General features: G+C 48.7%; 4 protein-coding genes; 3 read left to right on the top strand and 1 right to left on the bottom strand.

The window, feature by feature from the left end:
- The first annotated feature begins 237 nt into the window (after positions 1 to 237).
- GSBLH_T00004248001 (uncharacterized protein) lies at positions 238 to 2,199 on the top strand. XM_013043118.1 has 9 exons: positions 238 to 367; positions 403 to 454; positions 489 to 541; positions 575 to 662; positions 700 to 911; positions 942 to 1,365; positions 1,396 to 1,607; positions 1,639 to 1,787; positions 1,819 to 2,199. The coding sequence occupies exons 1-9, from the start codon at positions 305 to 307 to the stop codon at positions 2,180 to 2,182; spliced, it is 1,617 nt and encodes a 538-aa protein (XP_012898572.1). The 5' UTR covers positions 238 to 304; the 3' UTR covers positions 2,183 to 2,199.
- A 113-nt stretch (positions 2,200 to 2,312) lies between these two features.
- On the top strand, positions 2,313 to 3,181 carry GSBLH_T00004247001 (uncharacterized protein; the record flags this gene model as incomplete). XM_013043117.1 has 3 exons in its annotated part: positions 2,313 to 2,678; positions 2,709 to 2,800; positions 2,833 to 3,181. Exons 1-3 carry the CDS (start codon positions 2,421 to 2,423, stop codon positions 3,179 to 3,181), a joined length of 699 nt encoding a protein of 232 aa, XP_012898571.1. The 5' UTR covers positions 2,313 to 2,420.
- A 1,440-nt stretch (positions 3,182 to 4,621) lies between these two features.
- On the bottom strand, positions 4,622 to 5,571 carry GSBLH_T00004246001 (uncharacterized protein; the record flags this gene model as incomplete). The annotated part of the gene is made up of 2 exons (XM_013043116.1): positions 4,622 to 5,400; positions 5,430 to 5,571. 2 exons carry the CDS (start codon positions 5,569 to 5,571, stop codon positions 4,622 to 4,624), a joined length of 921 nt encoding a protein of 306 aa, XP_012898570.1.
- A 2,040-nt stretch (positions 5,572 to 7,611) lies between these two features.
- GSBLH_T00004245001 (uncharacterized protein) lies at positions 7,612 to 11,655 on the top strand (the record flags this gene model as incomplete). The annotated part of the gene is made up of 9 exons (XM_013043115.1): positions 7,612 to 8,788; positions 8,823 to 9,053; positions 9,083 to 9,752; positions 9,786 to 9,962; positions 9,992 to 10,348; positions 10,378 to 10,615; positions 10,645 to 10,885; positions 10,918 to 11,077; positions 11,109 to 11,655. 9 exons carry the CDS (start codon positions 7,612 to 7,614, stop codon positions 11,653 to 11,655), a joined length of 3,798 nt encoding a protein of 1,265 aa, XP_012898569.1.
- Positions 11,656 to 12,224: the final 569 nt, after the last annotated feature.

Genomic DNA, 12,224 nt, shown 5'->3' with positions numbered 1-12,224 from the left:
AAAGACAACAAGAGTGTAGGATCCACGACCCAAAATGGCAAATTTCAATCACCACACAAAGTGCAGGATGCAGTAGAGTGGATCGAAATATTAAGGAATGGAATTGATTTGGACAGCAGGGAACGCTAGGAAAATTGATTTGGATTGAATGAGCCAATTATTGATAATGAAGCAGATTGGAATCACTGTACACATGGAGCTTTTAGATGATCAAATTACTTGTGCATTTGGGGATTGGCGTTACTAATTTGCTTATTCAACAATGGCTGACTTATATACACCCTTCCGAAACTATGTAAAGAAGATGCTGACCTTTCAAGGAAGAGAAAAGGGAACAGCAAAAGTTTTGATTCTGGATAATGACACGGTAGGTTTCTTGTGGATCAGAAGGCTAATGTCTAGACGCAGTCGATTTCTGTTGCGTTTTCGCAGAGCGAGATTCTTGATTACGATGGTATTCTGATCTTTCTGGACGTCTGATTCTCTAGTTTTCCTGACTGAAAAGCTTGGAAGTTCTCATGAGGACATGAAGCACTTGATTGTGTTTATTTGGGTTCGAATTTAATTTGCATAGGCTATTGTGTTTGTCCGTCCTACGGATAGCAATATCAAACTGCTCTGCAGCGAACTCCGCAAGCCCAAGTACGGCGAGTACCATATCTGTACAACTGCTCTGCTCCGCTCCGCTCACGCCTCTAGACTTCACGAACATCTGCCGCCAGGACAATATCCAGGAGCTTGCGCGCGCGGACGAGAACTTCAGCGTGAAGGAGATCCACGAGTTCTACGGGGACTTCATTCCGATCGACACGGACCACTACACGCTGAACCTGCTGGACGGTCTGCAGCTGTGCCGCGCGCCCTCGCAGTGGAAGGTCCCGGAGAACCAGATGTTCCGCCAGGCGACCGACGTTCGCTTTCTCGCCTCCATTCCCGCGTAGAGCATCCTGGCCGCCTGCCTGGCGCTCAAGCAGCGTCCCTACATCCGCTACCAGAGCAGCTCGGAGTCGGCCGGGCGCCTGGCGCGCGAGGTGCTGCACCAGATCGAGCGCGAAGACCAGCGCGGCACGCTGTTCGATTACCGCGGGAACTGCCAGCTGGTGATCATGGACCGGAAGAGCGACCCGGTGACGCCGTTGCTGATGCAGTGGCTGTACCTGGGGATGATCCACGAGTTCATGCCGATCTGGAACAACCGCGTGAAGCTGGCGAGCGGCGGAAAGGAGGAGGAGTTCGTGCTGAACGCGCAGACGGACGAGTTCTTGAAGGCGCACAAGTGGGACAACTTCGGCGACCTCTACACGGCGGTGAAGCAGCAGACGGACGCCTTCGCGGCGGCGGACAAGCGCAAGGACGAGCTGCTGAGTGCGGGAGAGCGGAGCGAGTGAGGCGTAGAGAACGACATGGCGACCTTCGTGGAGGAGTTCAAGGACTACAAGCTCCTCGAGCTCTCCGCGAAGCGACACATCTCGCTGGCGTCGGAGCTGGGCCGCATCGTGAAGCAGCACGGCCTCACCACCATCTCCGCGCTCGAGCAAAGCCTGGCCTGCAGCAACGACCACGCGAACCAGCTCAAGGAGCTCATGCGTCTCATCGAGGACCCCAACGTCCCTCTTTCTCCTCTCTCCTCACCTCCAGACCTCCAAGGAGGACGCCATCCGCCTCGCCGTTCTCTACGCGCTCCACTACGAGCAGAAGCCCGGCAGCAAGCTCTCCTCCGTGCTCTCCGCGCTGCGCGACCGCGGCATCAGCGACGACATGCTCAACATCGTCAACCTCTTCCTTCGGTTCCCCGTTTCCACGGTCCCTCACGCGTAGCTTCTCCCCGTCCGGCGAGCGAACGGGCGACCTGTTCGGCGGGAGCGGGCTGGGCGGGCTGGTGTCGGGGCTGGCGAAGTCGATCAAGGGGAACAGCAACATCTACACGCAGCATCAGCCGCTGCTGCAGGACGTGCTGGCGCAGATCAAGAAGAACAAGCTGAGCGAGACCGACTATCCCTTCGAGGGCGCGAGCGGGAATGGCACGCCGAGCGTGGTGGTGGTGTTCTATGTGGGCGGAACCACGTATGAAGAGGCGCATGTGGTGAGCGAGTGGAATGCCGAGGGAACCATGCAGGTGGTGCTGGGAGGAACGCATGTGTTGAATTCGGATATGTTCATGCGCGCGATGAAGAGTTTGTAAGGCACTTTTTTAACGAGTTTTTGTTTGTTGAGTGCAAAATCCGTTTTTCTTTTTTCTATCTTTCATTATTTTAACAGTTGAAGCGATATGCCATATTCTGTAGGGCTTCGGATGGAAAGATATCGTGTAGATACCTATTATTCCGCCCACAGTCAAAGAGGAGGAACAGCAATTTGTTGCTCTGGTGTATGCCCTTCTCTACCATGGGAGATGTCTCGCGAGCATCATCAACGATACTATGAATGTTACGTTGATGGATCTGAGCAACACATTTCGTAGTTACCAAGATGACCTCCTCGCCGCGCTGTACAACCTTCCACGCGACCAATCTTTTATCACGAACTCAACGGAGCAAACACTAGCTAACCTGAAACCCTACCTGGGAACTTATTTAGTTCCTCAAAGCAGTCTGGAGAAGGATGCATTTATGAGCAACGCATACAGCGTGGGTCAGGTGCTGGAAACGATCGCCAATGACTGGATAGCGATACGGGAGGTATTTTAGAATGAGTTTGCTAAGTGGAAGGATCTTAAGTACGGAACCACGCAGACAAAGGATATCATGAACGCTATCATATCCGATTTGCGCGAGGTCTATCTGAAAAATCCCGAACATAGGTATTGTTCTCTTGTCTCTTGTCATACTGCAGCCTTACTCTCGAGCTATTGAATAGTCTGAGCCAGTTTGGCATTGATCAGGACGATAACCTTCGCGATTATTGCCAGGCCTGTGTGTTGGCTTCCCAGCTCGTAGTGAACTGCATCGATCACGGACTGCTTCTTAACATCGTTTTAATCCCCTCCACGAACTCTTTTTTCATGATCGATGTCCTCAAGTCAGCAATCAAGTTCCTGATTCCCACCCTCTCCGAAGCGGCAGAGCAGCAGTTCCAGAGAGATCTGAACCGCCTTATGAGCGTACTCACCCATCCTACCATGAATCGCAGACCTTCCTCAACGACGGCACCTGGACGATCTGCGATTATCGCTACGCGGTAAAGAACCCAACCCTCGTCGTGGCGTCCATCCGCCGCGTGCTGAGCGCCATCGATGTCCTTCTGCAGAAGCTCCCCGTGTATAACCGTCTGGAGCCGATCCTGCGCGATGCCCAGTCAAATCTGCAGAAATCGGTGCTGTGCACGCCGGAGAACGCGAAGACGTGCCTGGCGCCGTTCCCGCATAACGTGGTGGAGTGTCGGGAGATTTACGATATGGTGTTCATGGAAAAGGCGCACTTTAAAGCGGCTCCGCTGCAGGTGCAGAAGAGACGATGGGCGTATAATCTGAATAATGTGGTGAGCTTTATGGAGGCGAACAAGTTGAAATCGAACGCGTTGCTGAATGATGATGTGCTGCCGATGATCAACATGATTCTTGATATGAAGTAAACCAGAAAGAAGGATATAACTTATGGTAATGAGGTTATTAATATTATTATTACTACTATTACTACTGTTATTATTATTAATACAAAGCACAAAATAAATGAAAATCAAAACAAAGACATAACAAAATCCTGAATGTTCGCTTGTGTTTGTTTCAACAAACAGAATAAAGCAACGAGTGGATCTGTTCGATGAGCTGCTTGGCTTCGTCTTGGTGTTCCAGAATGGCGACCAAATCGCCCTCGATGACCTGCAACAGCGATCGCATCGGCGGCGAATAAACTCTATCATGCATCCAATCCTTCGCTTCTACTTCAACGTCAGCGCTGCGACCTTCAAACGCCAATCCTCTTCTAGACGGAGCCGCAGAAGCTCGAGCAGCTGGTGAGTCACGAAGCTCACGCTGCATCCACTCTCGCGCACAATCCGCTCGGGAGTTTGATAGCCAGCGATCAGCACGCGTTCTAAAATCAGCGCCAGAGGGATCATCGTTTCATCTGCGAGGCGAACCATCGTTTCAATAATGCGCGCCACGCTGTCCTCGATGGCGTACGTGTCGAAACACGCGTTCATGAAGTCGTTCCACGCGTCCTTGACGGCTTTCTCGTCGTTGTCGTTTTGAATCTGCAGCAGATAGAGAACGAGATCGTAGAGATGGCGCTCGCGGCACGACCGAAGCAGCTCGTCGCAGTGCGATAGATCGACGGCGTCCAGACCGGTTTCGTAGCAAATCAGAAGGTAATTCAAGTGATGGCGTAAGTTGGGGAGCGTTAATTCGGGGTACGAAAACGGCTCCAAGCTCAAATCGACCTGGTCGAATAGCTGAATGCAGAGATTGAGCGCTTCGATTCGCTCGTTTAGCTGGATATTGATGTGATGCGACAGCACAGCGACTTCGTAGAGAAGCTGGATCGCCTTTCGGATCTCTTTTCGATGCACGTAGAGTCGCTGCAATGTGAAGAAATCCTGATGCAGCAAGAACTGCTCGAGCTCTTTGTGCTTCAGCTCAATCAGCAGATCTTCGCGATGCGTCGCCATCAGCCAATTGAATAGATCAAACACCGACGATTGCGACGCCAGATCGCAGAACTTCTGGAGATTCGAAATTGCAGACGGCGCGTCGATGGTGCTCTCGACGACTGCGCGCGCCGCGGCGATGAGCGAAGCGCGAGCCGCTTTCTGGTTGTCCAGCATGCGCAGCTTCGAGCAGTTGGGTCCGTCGCTGCAGTTCGCGAGCTGGATGTGCGACGCGCCTTGAAGGAAGACTTGGATCGCGAGCTCGGGCCTGTCGGGAAGCAGAATCCGCTCGATACGACGAACGAATCGATCCACTTTGGAGAAGGGCGTCAGCCCGAAGATCCGCTGCAGCTTGTCGGCCGCGAAGGAGAGCTGGTTCTCGGAGACGTCGGGCGTTCGGACCAAGAACTGCGCCTCCATGAAGAGCTTCTCGCAGGGGCTGAAGAAGTCTCCGCATTCCTGCTGAAGCGACTCGCAGATCTTCTCGAACTGGTCGTAGTCGGAGCATCGCGGGATGTAGAAGCGCTCGATCAGTTGGAGAACCGTCTTCTCGAGGCAGCGAAGCGCGTTGGGGCGCAGCACGCACATCTTCAGAGAGGCGTTGGCCAGCACCGAGAGCAAGCGCTTGTCGACGAGAACGAGCGGTCTGCAGTCCAGAGCGAGCAACTAGAGGGAATGGAAGGAGTGGAGGTGAACGTGAAGGGAGAGGCCGCAAATATCCTGCAGTCTGCAGAGCAAACGGTAGTCGTTCCCAATCTGCGGATTCAACGCGGAGTCGTCGGAGGAGTTGAGATCGAAATGTGATTCGTAGAAGCGCTTGAACTGGCGGAGAATGCTCGCAAGACGCTCGATGATGGATTGAGAGAAGGTGAGCGAGGAGGAGAGCGTAAAGAGAGGATGGTTCCAAATCGGATCGAGCAGACGCGCGAAGGTTTGCTGGATGAGCGTGTAGGGGAAGGAGATCGACGCAATCGCGTCCAATTCCATCTTTGAAAGCTTTGAAAGTTCCGAAAGCTCCGAGGGATCTGGAAGCTCCGAAACCAAGAAGGACTCAAAGATTTCGATGGGCGAGGCTCGCGAGACATCGGCGATGTTGCGAATCGCCGTGTGATAGATCGCTTTGGTCACGATCGCTGCGAACCCGTAGCCCACGAACAGAATTTTCGTCTCGACGTCGTCAAACAAGAGATTGTGGATTCCGCTAAAATCGCAAAAGCTGCTTGAAGCCTACCAAAAGCGAAGTTCGCATCGATGGCGCGAGCATTTCCGATGCATCTGGAGCTCCGGAAGGGAATAGACACGCTCGATCGCGGGGAACTTCTCCTTCAGCAGCTCCGAGACCTCGAGATACACGGGATGCGGACTGGCACATCGCGTGGTAAAGAAGACTTGATTGGCAGCAGTGGTCTGCACGAAGGTGCTTCCAACGATCGCCGTCGAGTTCACTGTGAGTCCGTTCTGCGAGCTGAGGCGGAGGAGGGAGCGCTGGAGCTTGCCGTCTTTCACACAAAGGAAAAACCGCGTTCCATTGCGTGCCGTGGCGACGAGAACAGGGAATGGACAGAGTCCGTAAGGGAGGAAATCCAAACCGATTAGAGTCCAATCGGACGCGCATTGGATCGGGGTTTGAGCGACTTCGGTGATATTCTCGATGGTGTCCAACAGTGTCAGCGAGTCCGCGTTCACCGCATAGACGCAGATTCTCTCATTCTCTAGAAGGGTGTAGAGGTAGTTGCTCGCTTCGTCGTATCGCATGAGTCGGATAGGCGAAGAGGAGGACCGAGGAATCACGGAAGAGAGAGGAAAACTGAAGAAAGTTCGTCTGACAGAAGGACAGAACTCGCTAATGGTTCCATCTTGAAAGACAACGTATATATGACCATTGCAGTACTGAAGGTCCGTCACGGACTCTCCACGGATTGGTTCGCTGTAAACTTGTCTCGGAACAGCCACAGAGAAACGATCCACTTGAAGCTCCAGAAGAACAATTTGCGATTTGGTCACAACAACAAGTCCTGGATAATTTGAATAGCAAATCTTTATGACACGATCTAATAACTCTCTATAACATATCCAGTGCTTGTTTGAACCCAGAACCCAGAACCAAATGTCGTTGACACCCAGAACATAGAGCAGATTAAACTCTGGAATATAGCCTGACTGTGTTTGTATTTCCTGAACTGCAGGAGGAAAGGAAATGTACTTCTCGACGGAAAACTACAGATGATTCGAAGTAAATAGGAGCAACATAACTCAAATCGCCATTTCTACATTGCTTTTCTAACTCTGTGTTGTATTCAACAGGAACAGTTCTTAACATAAAAGCATCCACAGAATCGGGTGTGTTTCTAATTTCTTCCATGAGCTGCAAAATGAGACTCGATTTTACTCGTTCCTACATTGTTTATCACTTCCTCTTCTTGTTTCAACTCGTTCTCTGACCTTTCACTTTGCCATCCCCTTTTCATTGTAAAAATGGTTAGGACAACTCAGAGTGATGAATTTGTGATGTTATTCAAACACTTCTGATATGACATATTATTGCAAACTAAATTATGATATAGTGCTATAATGTAAAATGGAGTCACCTGTATGAAAGATGGCGTGATACCTGGTGAAATGCTGCAAATCAATGGATAGAATCTAGAATCGATGTATTTAAATTACCGCCAAAAGCCACCCAAAATTGCATTTTCCTTTTCTTTTCTTTTGAGAATGGTCAGAAGCAATAAATCGACGCCTCAGAAGAAAACGCTATTTGATTTTTTCAAAAGTCCCAAGAAGGGTACTGATTTGGATAGTCTCAAGTGAATCATTAGTTTCTCCGAGCCAACAAACTCCCTCTACTTCATCTCCTGTAAAGAGCATACAGAATTCGGAGAAAGAAACGAAACAACCACTTTTGAAGAAGGAGGAGGTAACTTCTCCAACGAGTGTAGTGTCTGAAAGCAGTAAAGTGAATAAACGAATTCGTATCTATTGGCCCAATGTAAGAGTTGATCTTGTCTCATAATCGAAGGATGATGAATGGTATACTGGCACTATACGATCTCAGCAGCAAGAGAAGCTCGAAGTTCTGTATATTTGCTCTGTTCTCTGCTATGTAGTTATGATGATGGGGAAGTTGAGTGGATTGATAGTACAAAGGAGCAGTATGAAATCGTGGAGTCTGAAGCGAAGGGTTCGGATGTTGCAAACAAGAAAATGGAACAAGAACCGGAGCCCGAACCGGAAACAGAACCCGAATTAAAAATGGAGATAGAAACGGAAAACAAAGCAGAATCAAAGCAGGAGATCCCCACACAGCATTCTCCAGAGCAGCCTCATTCAGCGCCAGAGCAACCTATTATAAAGAACAGTCCAAAGCCTGTGAAATCAAGCCGGAAAAGCCAGACCAGCAAGTCGACTGACTCGGACGATGCCTACCAACCCAATTCAAACGACGACAAGGATGACGACGACGACGACGAAGATGATGACATTCCCATTGCGAAACTCCGTCGATTCATCGTGAGTGATTCCGATTCCGATTCGGACTCGGATGCACCGATTCTTTCAAAGAAAACGCCTTCGAAACCAGCCATCACCCCTTCTGTTCCTCGTACACCCACAAAACGACCCGCTCCTTCAATTTCTGCTTATTCCTCTTCGCCGGTTTCCACGCCATCCAAACTTCCAAGACCTTCTTCAACTCCAAAATCCACACCAAAGCGTCAACGCACTTCGGAAGCGGGGTTAGATGACGAGAAACTATCGGAGAAGAAGGGAGCTGTGATTCTAAACGCAGGCGAACATGCGCACGACAACACTGAATGGATGATTCACCCACGCGACAAGTATAAGCATTCTCCTTCCGATCCGAAATACGACCCCACGTCGCTTTTTGTTCCTTCCGACTATCTGAGGGGTTGTACAAACGGGATGAAGCAATGGTGGGCCGTGAAGCAGCAAGCGTTCGATTGTGTCCTTCTTATGAAGGTGGGAAAGTTCTATGAAACCTATCACATGGACGCCGATATCGTAGTGAAAGTCTGCGATCTGGTGTATATGAAAGGAGAAACTGCGCATGCTGGTTTCCCTGAAGCGGCCTACAGCAAATTCAGTAATCAACTCGTCAATGCGAATTATCGTGTGGCGCGCGTGGAGCAAACGGAAACTCCGCAGCAGATGAAGGAGAGAAACGCAGTCTCCGAGAAAAAAGCACGTTGATCGAGAGCGAAATAACGCATAGTCGCAAGTAGTCCGAAGAGAAGTGTGCAGCATCATCACGCCCGGCGTAGCAGGCCATGGAACGGTCGACAAGATCTACAACCAGAAGGATCATCGCATCCTTTGCTCCATTGTGGAAGAGCGAAAAGATGAAAGTCCAGAAGAAGAAGATTTGGGAAAGGACGAAGAAAAGGGAAAGAAAATGGTTCAAGGAGGAAAGAATGCGGCTGTCGTGATTGGGTTGTGCATTGTCGATACAGGTAGTCTCCTTTCTTTACCTTCTTTGTAGTGTTTGGCGATTTCTATCTCGGCCAGTTTATCGACGACGACCAGCGAACCGCCCTTCGGACGCAGCTTTTGCGCTTCCTTCCCACCGAGTTCATTCTTCACAAGAACGCGCTTCATTCCCGAACGATCCAGCTCCTCCGCCGAGAATGCCCGTCTGCAATGCTGTCGTTCGTGGATCCTCAGTCGTCATTCGAGCCGCAGCATCTGCTCCGACTCGTGAAACAAAACAATCTGTTTGACACAGACGACGATTCGATGCCAAAGGGAGAATGGCCCGATCTGTTAGAGATGATCGTAAAGGACCGCGAGCATCCAGAGCCAGCCTTCTCTCAAGTTTTATCAGCGTTGTATTTGAGCTCTGCTTATTTGCATCGATGCTGTGTTGCCAGATTGCTCATGAGCCAACATAAATTCTATCTGATTGACAATATCGATCGAGAGCGAGACCAGCTTGTTCCCTTCATTTCGAATCAATTGGAAGAAGTGCCAACCCAATCGAACATGATTCTCGATGCGATAACGCTGAGGAATCTTGACATTCTTCCAGACCCATCGAATCCATCCACGAATTCGCTGTTCCAGTATATCGATCATACAGTGACTCCCTTCGGAAAACGTCTTTTGAAAGAATGGTTGTGCAAGCCACTTTATCAAATTGACGCCATAAACAAGTCCGTCTTTTGAAGTGCTTTCTAATCGATTAGACGATTGGATGCTGTGGAGGAATTGATTTCGAAGACCCATATCAGTCAACTCATCACGACGTCGTTTAAAGGAATAGTCGATGTAGATAGACTGCTCAGCCGTCTTCATGATTATTGCCAGAGCGTAATTCTCAAAGCGCATCCGGATAATCGTGCGCAGTACTACGAGGACAAAAAGTAACGATCCGAGGAGAAGTTTTCACTAGATACAACACGCGGAAGATCAAAGATTTTGTGCAATTGATCGAGGTAATGAAGCAGATCCTCAAAACCTTCAAATCGGTGTCTGAGTCCTTCTCCTCCGAGATTTTGCGGAGTTTGTTTACGATTTCTTCTTTGGATTCATCCTCTTCTGCGACGAACAAACTTGAATTCCCAGATATGACCAGTGTGCTCGACTTTTTTGATCATTCCTTCAATCACGAGGTCGCTATCGAGCAGGGAATTATCATGCCGAAGCCTGGAATGGATCCAGAGCTGGACAAGATTTCTATGGATCTTCAAAGCACGCAGCGAAACTTGGAGAACTATCTCGAGGAGATTCGAAACCGGTTTCATTGCCAGTAGTCATTCTGTTTGCGTTTTCTGGTAGAAAGATCGAGTATTTCGGAAGTAACAAGGACCGCTTCCAACTTCAGTTCCCAGAATCGGTCTGTCAAAGTCTCGGAGCCATGCCGAAGGAGTTTCTGCTGAAATCGCGGAAGAAGGGTTTCAAACGTTTCTGGACTCCCTACATCCAGGAGCAGTTCGCTCGACTGCAAGTTCTCGAAGATAAAAAGCAAACTGCTCTCAAGAATTGCACGGCCACGGTGTTTACCAAATTCTATCAAGTAGAGATGGATGTGTTTCTCGAGCTTAGCACTACGATCATTGGAAACAGATGGTGAATTGCGTGGCCACGCTGGACGTTCTTCAATCCCTAGCCGTTGCGTCGTCTGTGGGGGACAATCGAGGAGACTGCGCGCGTCCTCTTTTCGTTGAACGCGGCCGAGGGGCGAGCGCTGTTCTCGAGCTTCAGAACTCGCGTCATCCCTGCGTAATCAACACGTTTAGCCACGGCGACTTCATTGCGAACGACATCTCGCTCGGAGGAAGCGCAGGTAGCGACTTCGAGTAGAGTTGAATTGTGTAGCGAGCTGCAAGATCATTACAGGTCCGAATATGGGCGGAAAGAGCACTCTGCTGCGCCAAGTTGCGGTGAGCATTATTCTTGCTCAGATTGGCTGCTTTGTTCCTGCTTCCTACATGCGTTTGAGTCCAGTGGATCGGATTTTCACTCGCATTGGTGCGCAGTCGATATCTGCTTTGTTTTGTGATGACTAGAGACCGGATTTTATCGAACCAGTCCACGTTCTATGTAGAACTCATCGAGACTTCGCTGATTTTATCAAACTGCACAGAAGACAGTTTTCTAATCATCGATGAGCTGGGACGTGGAACCAGCACTTATGATGGATCTGCGATTGTTTATGCAGTCCTGAAGTACTTGTCGCACATTAAGAAGTGCCGTCTCCTCTTTTCTACGCATTATAACTTTATTATCACCTCCTTTGTAAACGATCCTTCGATTAGTACTGGATATATGTCCTATCTTTTGGAACAAGTGAACGGTCAGGATCGAGTGACCTTTTTATACAAACTGGTTGAGGGAGTCTGTCCGGAGAGTTTTGGATTGAATGTAGCCAGACTCTCAATGATTCCAGAATCTGTGTTAAGTCGGGCAAAGGAAGTTGCGGACATGTTTAACATTAACTTGAATTTGGATTCGGTCACTGTGAAGTACTTTATGATGAAGCATTTGCAAACGAAGCTGAAGGATGAGAATATAAGAGAGGAGGATCTTCATGATTTTCTAACTTTTGTGAGTTAATAGTGTTTGTAGAAATAAGTAACGAGAGATAATGATGCTAGTTGTATGATGTCGGGCAACATTGGAGAAAAAAGCATATAGAGAAATTGCTAGGTTTTCTTATATTAGGTGATTGAAATGCAAAGACTTGCTGATTTTGTCAATTCTGCTATTAGTAACTATCATGTTGATAGTTCCATTATTAAAAATGTGCAGACGTGCTTGAGTGAAGAAATGAAAGTGGATGGCTGGATTTTACTCATTATGAGTAATAGAGAATGTGTAGTATTGCAATTCAATAATGGAGTATTCATGAATCAAGGATTTGTCCTCAATGAGCAGAAAGTGTTGAAAGTGTTTGGAAATCATCAAATTGGTGCTATTTCATATAATGATGAACAATCCATAGAAGTAGTAGTAGAAGGAATCGTGGATTTGGATCATGGAAGTCGATTTGAAGGCTTGGTATTGATAGAAAAAGAAAACGAAAAAGAAGATAAAATTGGAATTCCATTTGGATATGGTGAAATGTATGATGATGATGGAATATTGGTGTTCAAGGGCATAATGATCAATTGGAAACGATTTGG

The sequence above is a fragment of the Blastocystis hominis genome (assembly GCF_000151665.1).
Source record: "Blastocystis hominis, Singapore isolate B (sub-type 7) whole genome shotgun sequence assembly, scaffold_6".
NCBI classification, from domain to species: domain Eukaryota; class Bigyra; order Opalinata; family Blastocystidae; genus Blastocystis; species Blastocystis hominis.
Note: the sequence above shows the minus strand (reverse complement) of the source record. Positions and strands in the feature narration are given on the sequence as shown.